This window comes from Diabrotica virgifera, chromosome 5 (genome assembly GCF_917563875.1).
Source record: "Diabrotica virgifera virgifera chromosome 5, PGI_DIABVI_V3a".
Lineage (NCBI taxonomy): Eukaryota > Metazoa > Arthropoda > Insecta > Coleoptera > Chrysomelidae > Diabrotica > Diabrotica virgifera.
In genome coordinates, this window is record NC_065447.1 from 67,205,247 (window position 1) to 67,225,956 (window position 20,710).

The 20,710-nt window shown below is 32.8% G+C and overlaps 2 protein-coding genes across 5 annotated transcripts in view; one reads left to right on the forward strand and one right to left on the reverse strand.

Moving 5' to 3' along the window:
- The window catches only part of LOC126884216 (putative odorant receptor 71a), a 47,480-nt gene extending 40,961 nt beyond the window's left edge, over positions 1-6,519 (forward strand). For all 4 annotated transcript variants that reach the window (XM_050650109.1, XM_050650111.1, XM_050650108.1 and 1 more), the window contains 4 exons: positions 813-912; positions 2,000-2,104; positions 2,156-2,311; positions 6,388-6,519. In XM_050650109.1, coding sequence (XP_050506066.1) covers positions 813-912; positions 2,000-2,104; positions 2,156-2,311; positions 6,388-6,441 — 415 coding nt within the window. In that variant the 3' untranslated portion in view covers positions 6,442-6,519. The remainder of the gene's footprint in view (positions 1-812; positions 913-1,999; positions 2,105-2,155; positions 2,312-6,387) is intronic.
- A 2,002-nt stretch (positions 6,520-8,521) lies between these two features.
- The window catches only part of LOC126884220 (omega-amidase NIT2), a 75,870-nt gene continuing 63,681 nt past the window's right edge, over positions 8,522-20,710 (reverse strand). Inside the window, exons 2-3 of the mRNA XM_050650116.1 lie at positions 11,957-12,510; positions 8,522-8,899 (exon numbers count right to left, since the gene is read on the reverse strand). Of these exons, the coding sequence (XP_050506073.1) occupies positions 8,604-8,899; positions 11,957-12,491 (831 nt within the window). The 5' untranslated portion in view covers positions 12,492-12,510 and the 3' untranslated portion in view covers positions 8,522-8,603. The remainder of the gene's footprint in view (positions 8,900-11,956; positions 12,511-20,710) is intronic.

The window sequence follows — 20,710 nt, forward strand, 5'->3', positions numbered from 1 at the left end:
TTCACAGTATATAATTTGTTTCGAGCTTCTGTCATATGTCGTATAATCCGTGTATATTAATATTATACACAGATTATACAACTTATGACAGAAGCTCGAAACAAATGGCAATCGATGAAAAGCCCTATTAATTATAAGTACCTACCTACTTTCAATTAAAAATTAAGAGTTTTGTAATAAGAAAACTGTACTGCGCTAGAATGACATGTTGCGGGTGTCGGACTCGACGATCGCTCCCTCTTTTTTGTCCGACAAAAATAACGTATCTAGGTACCTATTTTATTTTAACGTAGGTATAATCTTTTGATTAAAATTAAAAATTATAGTTTTGCAATAACAAAACATAACCGCACTAGAGCTACAGGTTTAGGTGTTGTGCCTGAAAATTTTTAGAAAGTGGGTAGACTCCAGATACATGTTAACCATAGACCAGGCTAGTTATATGCCACTCAATGCATCGGAGTGTAACGCCAATATCAAGTACGGTGGTCTAGCTATCTTTGTCTGTCGTACGAGTGTGAGCGTATCTACCAAGAGGTGGGAGTAATGGAACGACACAGACACAGAGGCGGCGTCCATCATATGCTAGAGAGAGAAAGCTAAGCGCCGGAAGAGAGAGATAGATAGACCACCGACCCGAACTGCTCCGCGTTACGCTATTTTTCGGACCTTGCCTAATCTATGTGTATAATATCTTTGGTAGACTCACTCAACCCAAACGAAGCAGTTAAAACCATTTTTAAAATTTTTGTAATCATTTTCAAAAAAAGACGGTGTACCTTGTGGGGACTAATATATCTTGATTTTTTTAGAGTTTGTGAGGAACTAGAAGATATTCATAAATATTTAACCCTTGCGCAAGCTACAGCGACATTATTTATTCTTTGTTCTTGCTTATATTTAGTATCAATGGTAAGTATTAGTGAGTCGTGAGCATATCGTCTCTTATTAATATTCATAGGCATGCAAAAAAAATATTTTTTGAAAGTTGTTTGAAAGTTGATAACTGACTTTTTATGTACTTTTCAGCGCTGATTTCAAAAATGGAAACCATTTTTGTCTATCACGTCAGGTTTTCTCACAAAGAATTGAGTATGTTTGGGTTATAATATGGGTATGTTTGTTATAATATCAAGCTGTGAGCAATTTTTCACCTTTTTCCAACGTTATAAAATTTGGTTTATTTATTAACCAAGTTCTAATCTACATTTCTAGTACACTTACATTTCTCCTTAAGCTCATAAGTCCTTATACTAACGCTTTCGTTTTCTGTCGAAGATTGTTTTACTGCTTTTTCGGCTGTGGACTCGTTGAGGATCATATATTTTCATCATCCAGCAGTACTCTGCTATCATGCTTATGTTCCATCTTCCTCGGTATATTCTTTCCATTTTTTTATGTCTTGGCAAAATCTTTCGCCCTGCTCTTCATTGACATCACCAAGGTTTGCCGAAAAGGTAGTCAAGATGGGTAGTGAAGAAAGTGAAGTTTAATTTTGATGTTACAGCCCAGCTTCTTACAGTTGTCGATCAGGTCTGCGACGATTGTCTTGTAGTTTGGATCTCTTTTGTTAGCTAGGAAACCGGCAACAACAAATTTAAAATATGTTCATGCTGTCTTTTCATTTGTTTCCATTTTGTCCACAAATTTGGACATTTGTCATGTAGAACAGTATCAGAGGCTCTCTGCTTGTTAAGGGCGTGGAAAAGGGCAGCGAATGGGGGGCACTGACATGAAAGAAGGCGCAATGAGTCAGCAAGTAGTTGGGGAAGGGATATAGCAAGATCTGATATGAAAATACTGCTGGTTTCTTCTAATCACTCTTTATTATATCATTTTGTGAAATAACTGTACGTGATAGAATTTTTTCACAATTTTTCCCGAAATCAACGTTGAAAATAATATGAAAATCACTTATTAAATTTTAAACAATTTTTTGATCGCAGACCTGTGATTCTTTATTAGGTAGTGCTTTTTTATGTTATTTTTATTTTTATAGACACCTTTTGGAAGTAAACAGTTTTTAGCAGAAATCGTATACATGATAGCCATGGGTTTTCAGCTTGCATTGTACTGTTGGTTCGGTAATGAAGTGACACTTAAGGTAATAAGAAGTAGATCTTAATTTTAAAATTTCTTAAGGCATATTTTTCAGGCTGACAAAATGCCCTTTTATATCTGGCAATGTGACTGGTTAGCTGCAGATAAGGAGTTTAAAATGTCTATGATCCTTAGCATGGCCAGGGCCAAAAGACCACTCTATTTGACGGCCGGAAAATTTGCACCGCTTACTCTACCAACATTTGTAGCAGTATGTATCATTAACCATTATTCATGACTATACATTTGTACACTTAAAATCTCCATAATCCTTCTGTCGTTCAGTCTGCTTACATGCTTGTTCGACTTTTAGTCTATTCACTCACAGTAAAATATTGCAAATCCTCCAAATTTTAAAGAACCTATTGGATTGACATGAAATTTGGCATACGCATAGCTAACATGTCAAAGAAAATAAAATAATTAAGTGATATTAAGTGCGTTCGCGGGAGCCTGTCGGCGACAAATTAGCAGCAAAACGCATGCGCACTTTAAAATGATATAAATAATATCGTTAATAGATAAATATACAAGATATATTTGTCTAGTATAATTTAATAATTAGTTATTAATAATAATTAAAAGTAAATATACCTTGTATATTTATCTATTAACGGTATTATTTATATTAAGTGAGGTTAGAAACTGTCGGCGACAATTTGTCAACTGTGCCCGCGAACGCACCTATTGGATGCGTTCGGACGACCACAACGGCTGACTGTCAACTGTAAAAGCTTAGTAATTTTCTCAACGGTTGACTTCCAGCGGTGTCGTCTGACAGCTATCGCTTACTAAGTTGTCTGGCTGCTGTGGTCGTCCGAACGCACCCATTGTGCCGATGTGTGCCTTGGGATTGAGTTTCACCCCTTCTCGGGGATGAAAAAATTTATGTCCGTAATATACGTCAAAATAAGTCCGGAAATGGATAAACTGGCCAATTCTAAGCAACTTTTGTTCTATAGCGTTTTTTAAGTAAGTTAATACTTTTCAAATTATTTGCGAGTGAATATGTTCAGTTTTCAACAAAATAAAAATACGTTTTTAGACAGTTTTTCGCAAATAACTCAAAAAGTAGGTAGTATTTTATAATGGTTATATTCGCTCCGAGCGTTAACAAAGTGTCAAAGCAAAATCGACCGACCTGCTCATGGTGGCGGTTTTTTGAAATTTTGTAAGGACGCTTTGTGTATGTTTAAATGGAATATTTTAAAAAAATGCCGTGTCACGCTAGTGATATTGTATATTAATAGAAACGGAAAATAAAAACGCACTTAATCTAATATAAATTCTTCACTTTCCATTATTGATTATCAGTGCGATTATGTGTACATAACCTCACTATCGCAGTTTATGTCAATAAATATTTATCAACGAAAAAGAAAATATTTTTGATGCACTATAAATTAATGAATTATAACAAATGAATTATAACAATTGTATTCGGTTATTATCGCTACAAAATAAAATATTCAAGTTTAACAAAATAATCTCATAAGACTCAATGTTAAAACATCCTTACAAAATTTGACTGCAAAAGTCTCAAATGAATAAGTGTTAAGGCGTGTTTTTGGACCTGGCAGAAAGCTTATAAACACAAGTAAAATAAGAAAAACATCGTATCTGTTAGAAAACGGCACAAAAAGAAGAAATATGGAAAAACTGAGATATACTTTGAAATAGGCTTTACTCCTATTTTAATAAAATTTATAGTAAATTTACAATCAAGATGCAGTAGAAATAAACCAACCAAGACACGTTAAATGCTACTAGGAGCATTCCAGAATCATAATTTACAATGTATACACTTTGGAAATCATGATTTGGGATTAACAATGTATATAGGGTGAAGCAGATAAAGGGCTCATTAGAAATATCTCGAGAACTAAAGGTAACTGAATTATGAAAATTGGAATAATGGTACTTCCGCTTCCGGTTACATCGGAAGTTGCTTATAAAGTCGTTTTTTTACATTGGACACCCTGTATATTTTTACATTTTTGGATTCTCCTTGATTTCTTCTTTCTTAAAATATGAGGTTTTGTAATATTATACAGGGTAGTTTAAAAGATAATTACGTTTTTTATTAATTTCATAGCAACGTTCACGCCCTATGGAATTGTAGTAGTTTTACATCAAAATCTCTATTTATGTTCAAATGATTTGTGACGATAATATAATTTTATCGTCTAGAGTACGCCAATGAATTAAGTAAAACGTGTTTTTGTACCGTCTTGGACGATATAAAAGTCGGATCGAAAAGCCTAGTTGCTTATTATTCTTGGAGCATTGATCGAGGAATAATAAATAACAGCGAGGTATAAGAGGTGAGTTTATGTAGGTAGTATTTCCCGACCATTTTCCTCTGTCGTTTTGGCGAGCTGAGCGAATCCGACAGTTTTCCGCTTACCTATCCTTTTACCTATCCTTATACGAGTGGTGATCGTATATCCCTAATGTCTTTTCATCTGGCGAGCTGAGCGACATTCCTTTTCTTCCCTTTCCTTATACATTCATGTCGTATTAATACAAGCAATTCCTATTTCACGCGATCGTCAAAATCATTCATTCATGTACAAAATATCGTCACATCGGCCCGAACAGAAAGCTCGATGCGTAGATTATAAATATATTTTATTAACGAAATTAACGAGCAATTAAGGCTAATTATCTTACCTGGAGCAACAACGTAACGACCGCGTTACAGATTTTTAATATATTCTACTATTGTTAACAATTATTAGTATAGCTAAATTTTTAAGTTTAGTATACAGGGTGGGTCGAAACTCGGAATGAGTATTTTCTTAAATGGAACACCCTATATTTTACTATATTGTAATGAAATGATATATTATGGTACTTTTTTACTCCTTAAACATTCCCTATACCCAACTGCTTTAATTTGTGTTTAATTGTTAATCGCACCAACAATTTTAACTACGAAGGTATTTTGATAGCTCAACCATTATTGGCAATTTTAAGTATCAGTCTAGATTAATATGTATTTATTTCCGAAAAATTATTTGTGATTGAATATTTTCACGGTCAACCTAATAAAATTTCACGTATTTTGTGTTGCAATTAATGTTTAGCTCGAATGACCAATAACTCACAAATTAAAGCAGTTAGGTATAGGGAATGCTTAAGAAATTAAAAAGTACCATAAAATAACATTTCATTACAATGCTAAAATACAGGGTGTTCCATTTAAGAAAACTCAGAATATACTTATTCCGAGTTTAGACCAACCCAGTATACCAAAATGAAAAATTTAACTATACCAATAATTCCTAACAATAGTAGACTATCTTAAAAATCATTTAAATATAAATAGAGTTTATTATGTCAAACTACTACAATTCTACAGGATGTGAATGTTGCTACGAAATTAATAAGAAAACTTAATTATCTTTTAACCTACTCTGTATAATATTACAAAACCTTATATTTTAAGAAAGAAGAAATCTAGGAGAATCCAAAAATGTAAAAATTAACAGGGTGTCCCATTAAAAAAAAACGAAGTTACAATCAACTTCCGGTATAACCGGAAGTATCAAAGAGACCAAAATATTTTCATTAATTAGCTCACATCTCAAAACCCCTGTATTCCAATTTTCATCGTTCTTCAATTTAAACTTTATGCTGGAAACATTAAATTTTTTAGATGTTAATCAGCTTATTACTGAGTCATGTTTGGTGTTAATATTTAAAATTATTAACAAGCAAGCTCCTCAATACTTCAATAATTATGCCATTAAAAGATCACTTTTGTTAGGTCAGCATAATTTAAGATTTGATAATTATCATATTGAAAGGTTCAATACAAGTGCCATGGAAAAAACTCTTTTTGTTGAAGGACTAAGAATATATAACAGTCTACCATCTAGCATAAAAGATTCACCAAATGTTAAAGTCTTCAAAAGTAGGTTAAAAAAATTGTATTTTAAGAATTAGTTGATTTTTCGTTTTTAAGTTATAGTTATTTAAATATATGTAAATGTTTATTTGTAATGTAATAGCTAAAAAGCTAAATAAATCCTATTATTATTATTATCGTTTTCTTACCTTTAGTTCTCGAGATTTTTCTAATAGGCCCTTTATCTGCCTCACCCTGTATACATTGTAAATTATGATTCGAGAGTGCTCCTATGAGCATTTAACGTGTCTTGGTTTGTTCACTTCACTAAATAAAAACTAAATTATTAAAAAAAAACTAAAATAACTAAAAACTCAAAACGAAACCGTCTAATTTTTATTTTGAAAACTAAAATGACTGATATTTTGTTCCAGATTGTAAAAGCGTCCTATTCATTCTTTGCTGTTATTAAAAATACAAGTGATTAACTAAATCTGGAAGGAAAATATTAAGATGTCAAAAGTTACTTCTTAACTACATATTTAAATAAACATTTATTATATCAACTAGTTTATTTTTATTTATCACAGCAATCCCATAATTTGCAGGAAGATTTCAATAAAGTTATAAAATAGCTATGGAGTATCTGGACCTATAGGAAAGAAGACTATTTGCAATTACTAATTCGATTTGACGCAACATCTATTGTAAGTTATAATAGGCTACAATTGCTAATATGAAGGTCTAATAGGCATTCTTTATTCATAATCATATTAATACTCAATCAAACAATGAGAAAAGAATTAGGTTTACAACAAATCAAACATATAAGAAGATAGAAGATATAAAACAAAAAATAAGATATCAAAAAGGAGTCTCACCAGCTTTCAAAAAGCCATATAGAATAACAGAAAAAAAAAACGAAGATTATTAGGCAAATACATAAGATGCTGAATGATAGGATTACTCTCATCGTTCAAGTAACGAACAAGTAGAGATAGACAACCGCCAACTGAACAACAAAATCTAGACATATCGATAGATTTACTTTCTAGACATATCGATAGAACAACATACATATTGGTAGGGGAGCCCAAGCGGGGATTTTTGCAGTTACTCGAGCGCGTCAGATTATTACATGGGAAGAACTCTTAGATCCTTAAAAAATCTATCCTTAGAAAAACTCGAAATCGTCAGATTAAGATAAGGTAAGTTAAGTACATGCAAAACAGTGTATATTTAAAAAAATGGGTGAGTCCCAAAGTTTCACAAGGAAAAAGCGAATATTTCGCGAAATGAATGACAGATCGAAAAACTAAAAAATACATGCTCAATATTTTTCAAAAATCTATCGAATGATATCAAACACGACTTCCCACGGAGAGGGGTGGGGGGTAAATTTTAAATACGGATCCCGCGATATTTCGCGAAATGAACATCAGATCGAAAAACTGAAAAATACACTTATTCAGTATTTTTGAAAAATCTATCGAATGGTACCAAACACGACCCCCACGGAGGTGGGGTGGGTGTTACTTTAAAATCTTAAATAGGAGCCCCCATTTTTTATTGTAGATTTGGATTCATTACGTAAAAATAAGTAACTTTTATTCGAGACATTTTTTCGAATTATGGATAGATGGCGCTATAATTTAAAAAAATGATTGTTAGAAATGGAAAATTAAATTAAAAATAGAAAGTCTCCATTTAAATGGAAAACTTTACTTAACTTTTTTTGGTTTTAGGACCTACTCTTCACAACCCAATAGGTCCCCATAACGCTCGAGTGACTGCACATTTAGCATACTCTGGTCCCCTACGATATATAGATTTATACCAACGCTCTTATCAAATAGACTTAGAGAGCGGAATAAGACAGGGGGACTCATTGTGTCCTTTGCTCTTCAATTTAATCATGGATGAAATCATTAAAAGCACCAACAAAAGAATTAAGCAGTCTACGCAATATTAATAGCCCAAGATGAAGATAGTCTGCACACATGACAATTTCATCTCAGAAAACTAAAACAATAGTAATCAGCAAAGAACCAATCAGATGTAAAATAGAAATTCATTCATCAAATCAGTTTTCATCATTCATCAAAATCGTCAGATAATTACTCAGTTTGATTGTATTTTACGAGAAATAATACCATCTTTAAAATACCAATAATTAACTCATATGTTTGGTCAAATGGAGGAAAAAAACGTATACAGTAGACTCGCGATTATCCGAGGTAACTGGGACCGTGACTACCTCGGATACGGAAAAACTCGGTTAACACTGAGATTGGTTATATTGATAGAAAAACACGTAAATAACCATAAATATGGATATTTTAATGACAGAACTAATACTGTACTGTCTATAAAAGATAAAAACATTACATTATCATTGTTACTGCTTTAAAAAGTCTTTGATTGATTTTTGCGTAAGCTTCATTCCTCTTTTTTCAGGCGGCGATGTTGCGCCAAAGTTGAAAGTTGTAACTCACCAGTTATGACTTTTGCCTCGGTTAACCGAGGGGCTCGGATAACCCAGACTCGGATAATCGCGAGTCTACTGTATAAATAAAGCAATTTATACTTAAAATGTATTACAAGTGATAACAGATTATCTACAAATGGTACCTTACAAAAACTAGCACGATTATTTCTTCAGTACAGTATCATAAACATCAGTTCTTCGCTGCCCAAAGATAGGTATTTGAGCTCTGACTTCGTCACATTCTGAGAAATCCAAGTCAGCAAAAATTATATCTTCCGTTTCTTTGGCTTGCGCTAAAACCTTACCCCACGGACTAGTTACTTGTGAAAAACCATGCGCTCGGAATCCTTTCTCGTTTCTAGATGGACTTATTCCACATACAAAGACTTGATTATCTAGTGCTCTAGATCTTTGTAATAGTTCGAAATGAAGTGGCCCGGTAGTTACCGTAAAGGCAGCTGAAATAAAAATGAATTTTTTTTATCTTCATAATAACATGAATGGATAAATAAAGCTACTCTAATGTTAACCATTTAGTTTTGAACAACTTAAGTTTTGCGGAAGATACAGTAATTATAACGGATAACAACAATAATTTATATGTTGAAAGTTACAGGAAATTGACAATGTATGAAGACCAAATGTACAAGAATAAAATACCTCCAATTTACACTAAACCTCCTGAAACTCTCTTTTTCAAGGTAATACAAACATATTACATGGATTCAAACCTTCCAGACAGTATTATCAACAAAATAATTAAGGACAGGTGGCCTGTTTCAATATATTTTTACTGACGGCTCCAAAATTCAAAATAAAACCGGATGTGCAATATATCACTGGGATTCTGAATACAAAGAATCATGCCGATTGCCTAATGAATCTTCAATATATACTGCCGAATTATCAGCTTTATTACTTGCGTTCTTTGGTGCATTTTTCAATATGTTTGTGTGTGTTTTATTCTTTTATTTTTTTAATTTTTGGTATTGTTTTAATAAAAATGTTTGGAAAGTAGTAAGTATTAAAATTAGTTTAATATTTAAATAAAATATAAATACACTGTTTAAAAGTACATCTATTAATTTCGTTGGAATCATATATAATAGAAGTATAACTTCTTACGTGCGTACAAAGTACACACACATTCTTTTTTTAGTCAGGATTTACCCTTGAATGTCTCTCCATTTCTTTTGACGTATTTCCTTAACAGCCACTTCCGAACCGTATTTCTTGCAACGCCTTTCGTAATGCCGCACAATGGTTCTACATGCACTCCTTCACGACACGGCACCCATATTTTTCCTAACCTTTTCCCAAGCTCCATTTATTGGGACACAATAAGATCAAGACTAATTTATTCGATTATATAAACCGTTATTCCGGCGTCAACCCCTTCCGGTAGGGATCTATGAAAGAGTCTCACTGAACCGCAAGGCCTTATCCCTTGCCGTACTGCTCTTCGATATGCCGATCAGACGCCCGCATATTCCAGTCTAAGCCTTAGATTCCTATGAATTTTAAAGTGCTGCGTTAGCCTTTTTATTTTCCGTTCACCGGGCTGGAAATTGAACTTGCATTCATCAGGCGAAGTGATGTGCGAGCCACCTCTCGTCCCGCTAGGCTATCCGATCGACTCATTCGATAGTGTTTATACACTCACGGACAAAAATATTGCATATTTTGAAATTAACGTGTGAAATAAAATTTTTTGTGCGGCCCCCAGTGTCATAGGAATAGGATTTCTTCTCCGAATGTGATGTTTAGAGTATCATATAAATGGTATAATCGGATTTAAATTTGAGATGGGCTATATGGTGACCAATATAATTTTTAGATTTATTCTCATCAATGTTTAAGTATTCACTGTTCTACCGAGATGAGGACCTGCGTCATGGTGCATTAACACGAATTTGTTATCCAATATGACTGGCAAATTGCAAAACATGATCTTCTAAAATATTTTTAATGTACATATCAGTTGTCATCACCCAATCACCTCCACAAGTTCGGTATCTCCTTTCCAAGAAATACCACTTCATAGAAGTATGCCGCCACCACCAAAATGAACAGTCTGTATGAGGTTACATCTGGCATAGCGTTCATTATATGGAAGCAAGATTTACAAAACTTCGTCTACAGAAGAGTTGGCGAACAGTATGTCAATTGTAACCTCATCCAGAGCGTTAGTTTTGGTGGTGGGGGCATAGTGCTACGGACCCTTATTGTTTTGAATGGACATACCGAACACGTGGAGGTGATTAGGCCGTGACCAGACAACTCGTAACGAGACAGTTCGTAACCGGACAACTGGTAACGGACAATTCGTAACAGCGACAATTCGTAACGGCGACAGTTCGTAACTATACAAATTCGCAACGTCCAAATTGAATTATTTTGTTTATTTTTGTTAACGTGGAAACTAACTATTATTATAGTTATAATTAAAATTATGTTTATTAATTTAACGAATCAGTACCGGGATAACCATGTTTAACACATTTTATGTTTAGTGTTTCAGAATATATAAATAAGTCTTTAAACACAAACAAATATTTAAATACATACAAACTTTTAACAATATTTTTAAAAGTTTATCCCTCTTATTGTTCTTTAAATTTGCATATACCTAGAAAAAGGAATAATGAAGTAATTCTTGAAATATTTAAGCCAACAACCGTCTTTAGACATTCCCTATTTTCTAGTAAACATTTTGTAAAGGAACGATTATAATTACCTGTTATTATAATAAACATTGTGATTGGTTATAGCGTTGGGGTATTCAATAAACGGTTATAGTTGATACGAGGGATGGCTTTTAATACTTTAATACTTGGTTTAAATACTTTTATTATATTCTGAAACACGAAATATGAAATGCCCTAAAAATGTTTATCCTGATACTCATTCGTTAAATTGATAAACATAATTTCATTTATAATTGTGATAACATTTTTTAGTTTCCACGTTAACAAAAATAAACAGAATAATTCAATTTTACGAATTGTCCGTTACGAATTTGTATAGTTACGAACTGTCGCCGTTACGAAGTGTCGCCGTTACGAACTGTCGCTGTTACGAATTGTCCGTTACCAGTTGTCCGGTTACGAACTCTCGCGTTACGAGATGTCATGGAACCGATTAGGCGAATGCCAGCTGATATGTACATTGAAAACATTTAAGAAGATCATGTTTTGACATTTGAAAGCCATATTGGATTATGACATATTGGTGTGAATGCACGTCTTGATGTCGCTAGCATAGTGAAGACTTACCTTGACGGGATTCAATTTAAAAATTATACCGAACAGAAACCCTATTCCTAGGATACAGGGGGGGCTAAGGATAACTGCAGAACAAATTTCATTCCACATGCATATGCAATATTTTTGTCCGTGAGTATATAAAATAAATAGGTTTTAGCATGCATATTTAAAAGAAATCCTAGAATACTGAAAGACGAACGATAATATAATAAGATTGTTATAGACAAAGTAAGAAATAATGATAGATACCTGGATAAATCAATAATTTGCATCCTTGTAATCTATACAATTTGGCCAGTTCTTCAAACCTTAAATCATAGCAAATTCCTAGACCCACTTTAATGCTATCCATATCAAATGTAGCAAGTTGATTACCACCAGTTAAAATGTCCGATTCTTTAAATGTGATTTTTCCGGGAATGTCAATATCAAATAAATGCATTTTTCTAAATTTTGCTATTAGCTCTCCTTTAGGGTTCCAAACTGTACAAGTATTATAAATTTTATCATTTTCTATTTCGGGAAATGTACCCCCCACCAAATAAATGGAATTTTCTTTAGCTGCTTTCGAGAGCATCTCACATGTTGAACCTTTTGGGACTTCAGATGCATATTGTTTAAAGAAATTGGTACCATACGGAGAATTAAAACATTCTGGTAATGCTACTAATTCTGCTCCCCCTGCTTTAGCTTTGGCGATATGTTTCGAAGCATTTTCTAAATTTTTAATTAGTTCTGTTCCTACCTGCATCTGAATCAGGGCTGTACGGATAATTTTTTTCATAATTTCTTGTACTTTCTCTCTAAAATACAGAAAATATTAGCGTTATATGAAAGATATATCTATTTAAATTTTTAGGCAAATAAGGTGTGTGTTACGTTACAGTAAATAAAATTTCTGGTAGCTTAAACTTCATAGCCTGTGAGCTACAGTATATTATACAGTAGTGATGTAACGAATATTCGTATTCGCATCCGCAAAATTTGTGCGAATGTTTTGCGAATATGAATATCAGAAAAAAAGAATAATTTGAAAATAACGTTAGATTAATAAAATCAAAATCTATTCGACGGCCAAGCTGGCGATGCGAAGCCATTTGTATGTTAGGAGCTACCTGGTTTAATATTTGTTGTGCATTAACTTCATCGGATTCTGTATTATTTTCTGGAACACCAATTAGCAAAACATTTTTTCCCCTTTGTTACCTATCAGCCAGCTCTATAAGGATATTTTAGGGAGGAGAAGATTCTATTTTCTGGATTTTAATTTTTAGTTGTTCGTTTTCTCTTCTTAGAACTTCAGGAAGTAGAGATTAAATAAAATAAGAGATATATAGAGATAAATTCACTCAAAAACAGAAAGTCACCAGGACCAGACGGAATAACCAACGAGCTTCTAAAATACGGAGGAGAAAGTATAACCCTATAGATCTAACAACTTTATTAGATGAACAACAAGGATTCAGATCCGGAAGATTCTGTGTAGACGCCTTATTTTTACTGAGACAAATCACAGAAAAGGCCATCGAGTACAATAAACCAACATATCTATGTTTTATAGACGTGACAAAGGCTTTCGATCGTATCCAAGTCGAAGACGTCTTACACTTACTGTATAGAAGAAACATACCAATCAATATTACACAAACCATCGAAAACATCTACTTCCATAATCGAATACAGGCAAAGTTAAATGGAAAACTAACACAGTTTATACCAGTACAAAGCGGAGTCAGACAAGGTGACTCGTTAAGCCCACTGCTCTTTAATATAATAATGGACGAAATAATAGAAGCAGTACGTAAAGGTCATGGTTACAGAATGGGGAACAAAGAAATCCAAATATTTTGTTATGCAGACGACGCCTCATTAATCGCCGAGACAGAAGACGATCTCCAAAGATTAATACACATATTCAATATAACAGCCAAGAAATACAATATGATAATATCAGCAGAAAAAACCAAATGTACGACAACATCTAAATACCCAATACGATGTAAAATCGAAATTAATGGGAAAATAATAAAGCAGGAAGCAAGGTTCAGATATCTGGGAATAGATATAACCAGTTACGGAGATGTTGAAAAGGAACTACGATAACAAAGCTTAAAAGCAAGTAAAGCAGCGGGATCTCTTTATGACACAATCTGGAAGAACAAACACCTAAGACAAGAAACAAAAGCAAGAATCTATAAAGCAGAACCTGACACATCTAAAACGAGACGACTACTAGAAACAACAGAGATAAAAATACTTCGACGAATATCAGGGAAAAGTCTGTTGGATAGGGAGAGAAGCGAAAACATAAGAAGATCATGCAATGTAGAATACATATATGGATGAGTGACAAAACGGAAACAGGAGTGGAACGAACACATTAGTAAAATGGCAGAGGATAGGATAGTACGAATAGCACGAGATTAGTCACCAAATGGACGAAGAAGTATTGGCAGACCAAGAAAAAATGATGCGATAATTTAAACAATTTAGGAGGCTAATATTGAAGAAGAAACAGGCTTTAAAGCCTACATACAAGAAGGAAGAAGAAGAAGAGACACTAACACATCAAGGCAAGAGAGACTAACAGATCAAAATCATATTTCCTCCTAGTATCCACTCCACATTCTGCATGAATACCTACAATGAAGCGTTATACCGAGCGATAAACCTGATCGTTTACTGATGGACAATGTTGTTAACCTCAGACAAGCATAAAAATTAGCACATGGAACTTTACAAAATAGCAGAAAACAAGAACATAGTATTTCGAAATATCAAATCTTCTGTCCGACATAACATTCCTAGCATTAATAAATAGTTAACAACCGCAATTTATTTTTATTGAAGTAATTTCTGAGGGTTGTAAAGTAAATGAAGTCAGAATGAAAGGATTTAATCAAAATTATGCATTTTATTACAATGGGAAAATTACTCATCATCATTTTTAATTTCGGATCTTCAACATTTTCGTAATCATTTTTTTTATTAATTGTACATGCTTTTATTCAATTTTTTCATATGCACCTCAGTTGAATTAAATTCAAAACATTTCTTTACTTCTCTCTTCATGTGCGTGCACAAGTGCCTTTAATAGTCGTCGTGGACATTTTATTGCTTAACTTCTTTTTTTTTAACTTCACCGTGGCTCAGTGGTAAGAGAGTTTAGAAAGAGTGGAGAGGTTGTGAGTCCGAATCTCAGCTTCGTGGGAAATATTTCTTTATTAACAAATTTAATAAATGAAACATTTCTATCCTTGTAAGATCGGTATTCACCTGAGGGCTGAGGGTCGATTTCATTGTCTCTTTGTAAAGACAGATCAACTTCACTAAGTAATAATGCATTTACTGAATACACACACTACACATTACTCCCTCAACTAGTGATAAACTGACTTATCCTCTGGACTAATTAGCAAAATACAAGGAAAAGTTATTTACCAGAAATGTTATTGCTGGAATCGAATCTTATGATTGTATATATTAATAATATAGGTATGTAAAGTCCGCAGATAGTGTGCTACTTTTTTTATAAACAAAATGGCGCCGAAAATCGTGTTTTTTCAATTTTTTCTCTATAACTCCAAAGATTTTTAACTTTACACCAAAAACACCCAAATAAAAATGCACCGTAATTAAATTCTGCATAGAGACGTGTTTTTCCCGATTCACTTCGACGAAAATTTTCGCCGGAAAATGCGGGGTTTTCCAACAAAATCTTTAATTTTCAACTAAAATTTTAGATAAGTAATTGTTTATCAATAATTAAATAACTTGGTAATATATAAGCTCTTTTCGTATAGATTAGAATTCCAGAAGCCGATCGAAATTGAATGAAGAGTTTAGCAACAATTGAGTTGTTATTTTAAAATTGACGGTCGCTATAATAACCACAATAATTATGATACATATAGACAAGGCGAAAACGGCGGGTTCTTTGGAGAAAATATTCCCATGAAATTTTTTTGCATAATCACATTCGTGAGATATTCCAGAATAAGATTCAAGAAGTCGCCCACGCGAAAAGTGGTCCAAATTTTTTGAACAATTTTTTTAATCAAATTGCAAAAATCAATATTTTTGGCTTGGAATTTTTTTTTACGTTTTTTGGACCATTCTGGATAAAAAAGGTCTCTTATAATTGTTCTCTAAAGTTGATCGTTTTCGAGGTAAGAGCATTTTAAAATTGAAAAAATGGAAAAATTGCGATTTTCACGGCTTAATAACTCGGTTAAAAGTTATTACTATGAAAGCCAGAAAGTGACTAATTCAAATTTTAAAGCCCCTCCTACAAGATCCTGAAGAAATTTTTGTCATTATTTGATTACCAAGTTGTTATTTTTAAGTAATAATAATGAGCGCCATGCACGTTTTAGGCGGCCGTCCATGATGAGTGCGAAAGAGATGCTATTCAGGCAGTCCAATGGCGCATCTCACTCGCACTCACATTTGCAGCCGCGTCAATAAGATCTTACCGCTCATTATTAATAAATAAAAATAACAGCTTAGTAATAAATTAATGATACATATTTTTTCAGGATCATGTAGGGGAGGCTTTAAATTTGATTTATCTTTTTCTGACTTTCATAATAATAATTTTTAACCGCGTTAGTAAGTCTTAAAAATGGCCATCTTCGCGTTTTTCAAATTTTAAATTGCTTATAACTCGAACACGATCAACTTTAGAGAAAAATTACAAGAGACCTTTTTTGTCTGGAATGATCCGAAGAATCTAAAAAAAATTGTCCGGGCCGAAAATATTGATTATTTGCAATTTGATTAAAAAAATTGTTAAAAAAAATTGGACCACTTTTTGCCTGGGCGATTTCTTGTACCTTATTTTGGGGTGTCTCACGAATATGATTATGCAAAAAAATTTCATGGGAATATTTTTTCCAACGAACCCGCCGTTTTTGCCTTGTCTAATAAGAGTAACTATGATTTTGTACCTATCTAATGTACTTCACAGAATTGACATTGGACTATTTAAGAGGCCTCAGGAATATTTTAAAATTATAAACAATTTTTTGGCTTATAAACAAATAGGATATCTCGGGAAATATTAAATTAAATTACATCACAAAAACGGTATTGGAAAAAAAGCGTCAGGACGCTTCTTTTAAAAGAAAAACGTTTAATTGTGATGAGTAGCTCCTGAGATACAACCGACCAAAGTTGACCAGCATTTACGGCAAAGATATACACAACAGGATCATAATTTTTGAACTATCACCTTTTTATTTTTGTCCTCTTTCTCCACACCAATTTTCATATCTTTAAAATACTCATAACATATATTATTATAATAAAATCTATCGATATTACGAGTGAAAATTGACTAAAATAGCAAAATTCCAATCAAAAATTAGGTTGGAGAAAATGTAATCTCAAAGTTCAAAATCGGTATACGTTAAAAAAATGCATTTTCTCGGCTTCCCATGGAGCAATTATTTTCTTCATTCTTTTTTTTGTTCCCAAGTAACTCGAGTAGAGCCATCTAACTAACGCACTATTCTATTAAATGTCAAACTTGCTTTTGTAATAGATTAATTTATTTATAAGAAAAGAAAACTACATATTTTTCCAGACTATTTTAGATAAACTTACAAGTGTACCTTTTAACGTTAAAAACACAAATATGCTCATTTGAAAGCTGTATAATTATTTAAACAATCTTTATTTAAACAAATTAAAAAATTTTGCTATAATAAATAAATTAATTTATTATAAAACAAAAGAAACTTTGACATTTAATAATGCGTTAGTGAGATGGCTCTACTCGAGTTACTTGGGGACAAAAAAAAAAGAATGAAGAAAATTGCTCCATGGAAAGACGAGATAATGCATTTTTTTAACGTATACCGATTTTAAACTTTGAGATTACATTTTCTACAACCTAATTTTTGATTGGAATTTTGCTATTTTTGCCAATTTTCACTCGTAATATCGATAGTTTTTATTATAATAATATATGTTATGAGTATTTTAAAGATATGAAAATTGGTGTGGAGAAAGAGGACCGAAATAAAAAGGTGATGGTTCAAAAATTATGATCCTATTGTTTATATCTTTGCCGTAAATGCCGGTCAACTTTGACCGGTTGTATCGCAGGAACCATCACTCATCAGAATTAAACGTTTTTTCTTTTAAAAGAAGCGCCCTGCCGCTTTTTTCGAATACCGTTTTCATGATTTGATTTATAATATTTCTAGAGATATTCAATTTGTTTATAAGCCAAAAAATTGTCTGTAAAGTACATTAGATAGGTACAGTGTCTTTTTATACAAAAATCATAGTTATTCTTATGTATCATAAATATTGTGGTTATTATAGCGACCGTAAATTTTTAATAAACAATTCAATTGTTGCTAAACTGTTGATTAAATTTCCATCGGCTTCTGGAATTATAATCTATACGAAAAGAGCTTTTATATTACCAAGTTATTTAATTATTGATAAACAATTACTTATCTAAACTTTTAGTTGAAAATTAAAGATTTTGTTGGAAAAACCTGCATTTTCCGGGGAAAATTTTCGTCGAAGTAAATCGGGAAAAACACGCCTCTATGCAGAATTTAATTACGGTGAATTTTTATTTGGGTGTTTTTGGTGTAAAATTAAAATATTTGTAGTTATAGAGCAAAAATTGAAAAAAAAACACGATTTTCGGGCGCCATTTTGTTTATTTAATTATTAGACGACAAGTCCGTATGACTTAACTTTCGCCATTCTCTACCAAGTTCAGTCACAAATGTTTTTCCACATCTGTGAAATCTAGACCAGCGGTTCTCAATCTATGGTACATGTATCACTGGTGGTACATATCATTATTTGCGGTGGTACACAAATCACAAAAAAAATTAAAATAGTACCTAGTACTTAGTAAGTCTTGATAACACAATCTAAAAATATAGGTGGTACCAAAAATAATAAAAGGAACTGTAGGTGTAGGTGGTACATGACTCAAAAAGTTTGAGAACCGCTAATCTAGACTAAATACTTTTGCTTCTTTCGTATCGCCTTCATTTCTCGCTTCACGTTTTTCTTTTTCGTTTCGGTAAGTTTTAATATACATCTTTAACAAATAGACCGGGCAGTATCGCCGCCCCTGCTAGCGAAATTATTCCGATTCGATTTTTTTTGCACAAACCCTCTCAAAAAGAGGTCCTTATAACATATCCATAGGGTGCCGGGCGGTGCCGTTGTCGAAAAATTGTTTAAACAATTTTTTTTAAACAAATTCACAAAAATAATTTTTTTATTTCGAACAAAATTTTTTTAGATAAATTGGCTTATCCTGAGCGAAAAAGGTCAAATCAAGTTTCAAATCCCTTCTTCAAGGTCCTGAAGAGATTTTTGTCATTCTTTTATTAGAAAGCTGTTATTTTTAATTATTAACAATTAGCGCTATAGTCCAGGATTTATCGTCGCCCCCGTTAGTGAAATTATTCCGATTCAATTTTTTTGCAGAAACTTACTCAAAACGAGGTCTTTATAACATATCCACCCACAGGGTGCCGGGCGGTGACGTGGTTGAAAAATTGTTTAAACAATTTTTTTTAAACAAATTCACAAAAATAATTTCTTTACTTCGAACAAATTTTTTTTAGATAATTTGGGACATTCCGAGCAGAAAATGTCTCTTGTGATTTTTTCCTAAAATTGATTGTTGTCGAATTATACGCGATTTATAATTTGAAAAATGCGAATATGGCCATATAACTCGACAACAATCAATTTTAGAGAAAAATCACAAGAGACCTGTTTTGCTCAGAATAACCCAAACTATCTAAAGAAAATCGTTCGCAATAAAAAAAAATTTTTTGTGAATTTGTTTAAAAATAAATTGTTTAAACAATTTTTCGACCACGGCACCCTGTGGATATGTTATAAGGACCTCGTTTTGAGTAAGTTTCTGCAAAAAATGGAATCTGAATAATTTCACTAACGGGGTCGACGATGTATCCTGGACTATAGCGCTAATTGTTAATAATTAAAAATAACAGCTTTCTAATAAAATAATGACAAAAATCTCTTTAGGACCTTGAAGAAGGGATTTGAAACTTGATTTGATGACTTTTTGAATTTCATAATAATAATGTTTAATCGAGTTATTAAGCCTTGAAAATGGCCATTTTCGCATTTTTCAAATTTTTAATCGCGTATAACTCGACAACAATCAACTTTAGAAAAAAATGACAAGAGACCTTTTTTGCTCAAAATAAGCCAATTTATCTAAAAAAAATTTGTTCGAAATGAAAAAATTATTTTTGTGAATTTGTTTAAAAAAAATTGTTTCAACAATTTTTCGACCACAGCACCGCCCGGCACCCTGTGCATATGTTATAAGGACCTCTTTTTGAGTAAGTTGTGCAAAAAAAATCGAATCGAAATAATTTCGCTAGCGGGGGCGACGATACTGCCCGGTCTAAAAGCACTCCAACAGTATCGTGTAGGCAGTCAGTATTTTCTTCTATACCGCATTTCTTTGTTGAGCTCTGTAAATATGAGTAATGCAAATTTCAAAAATTCTAGTAAAGTTCTGTCGTTGGTTCGGACACCACCGTTCGGGGCATTCATTGGGAATTGCTTTAGCAGAAAGTAGGTAGATACCACATCAATGACTAACGCCATCTTGTTTGGCAAGCATGCAGTAGTTAGTGTGGCTTGACGTTTGTGAAAACTTGAAATGTCTTATAACTACCAATACCTACATTTTGAGAATTTTTATATGGCTAAATAGTCTGCAAAATTCTTCTATTCGCAAGCATATGACGCGCTTAGACTAAACGAATGTCATAAGTAGGTACTTTTTATTGTAAAAAGATATGGTCACTACAAGCCAAGATGTAGTAGATTGCCAATGTTTTTAAGACATCCGGTATATAAATGGAGAGCATAAGCGAGAATATAAAATATTCTCAAACATGTTTTCTTAACACTAGGAACATATCAGTTGTTGCAAATAATGAAAAGAGAATTTTAGTGAAAATTCCACACCTG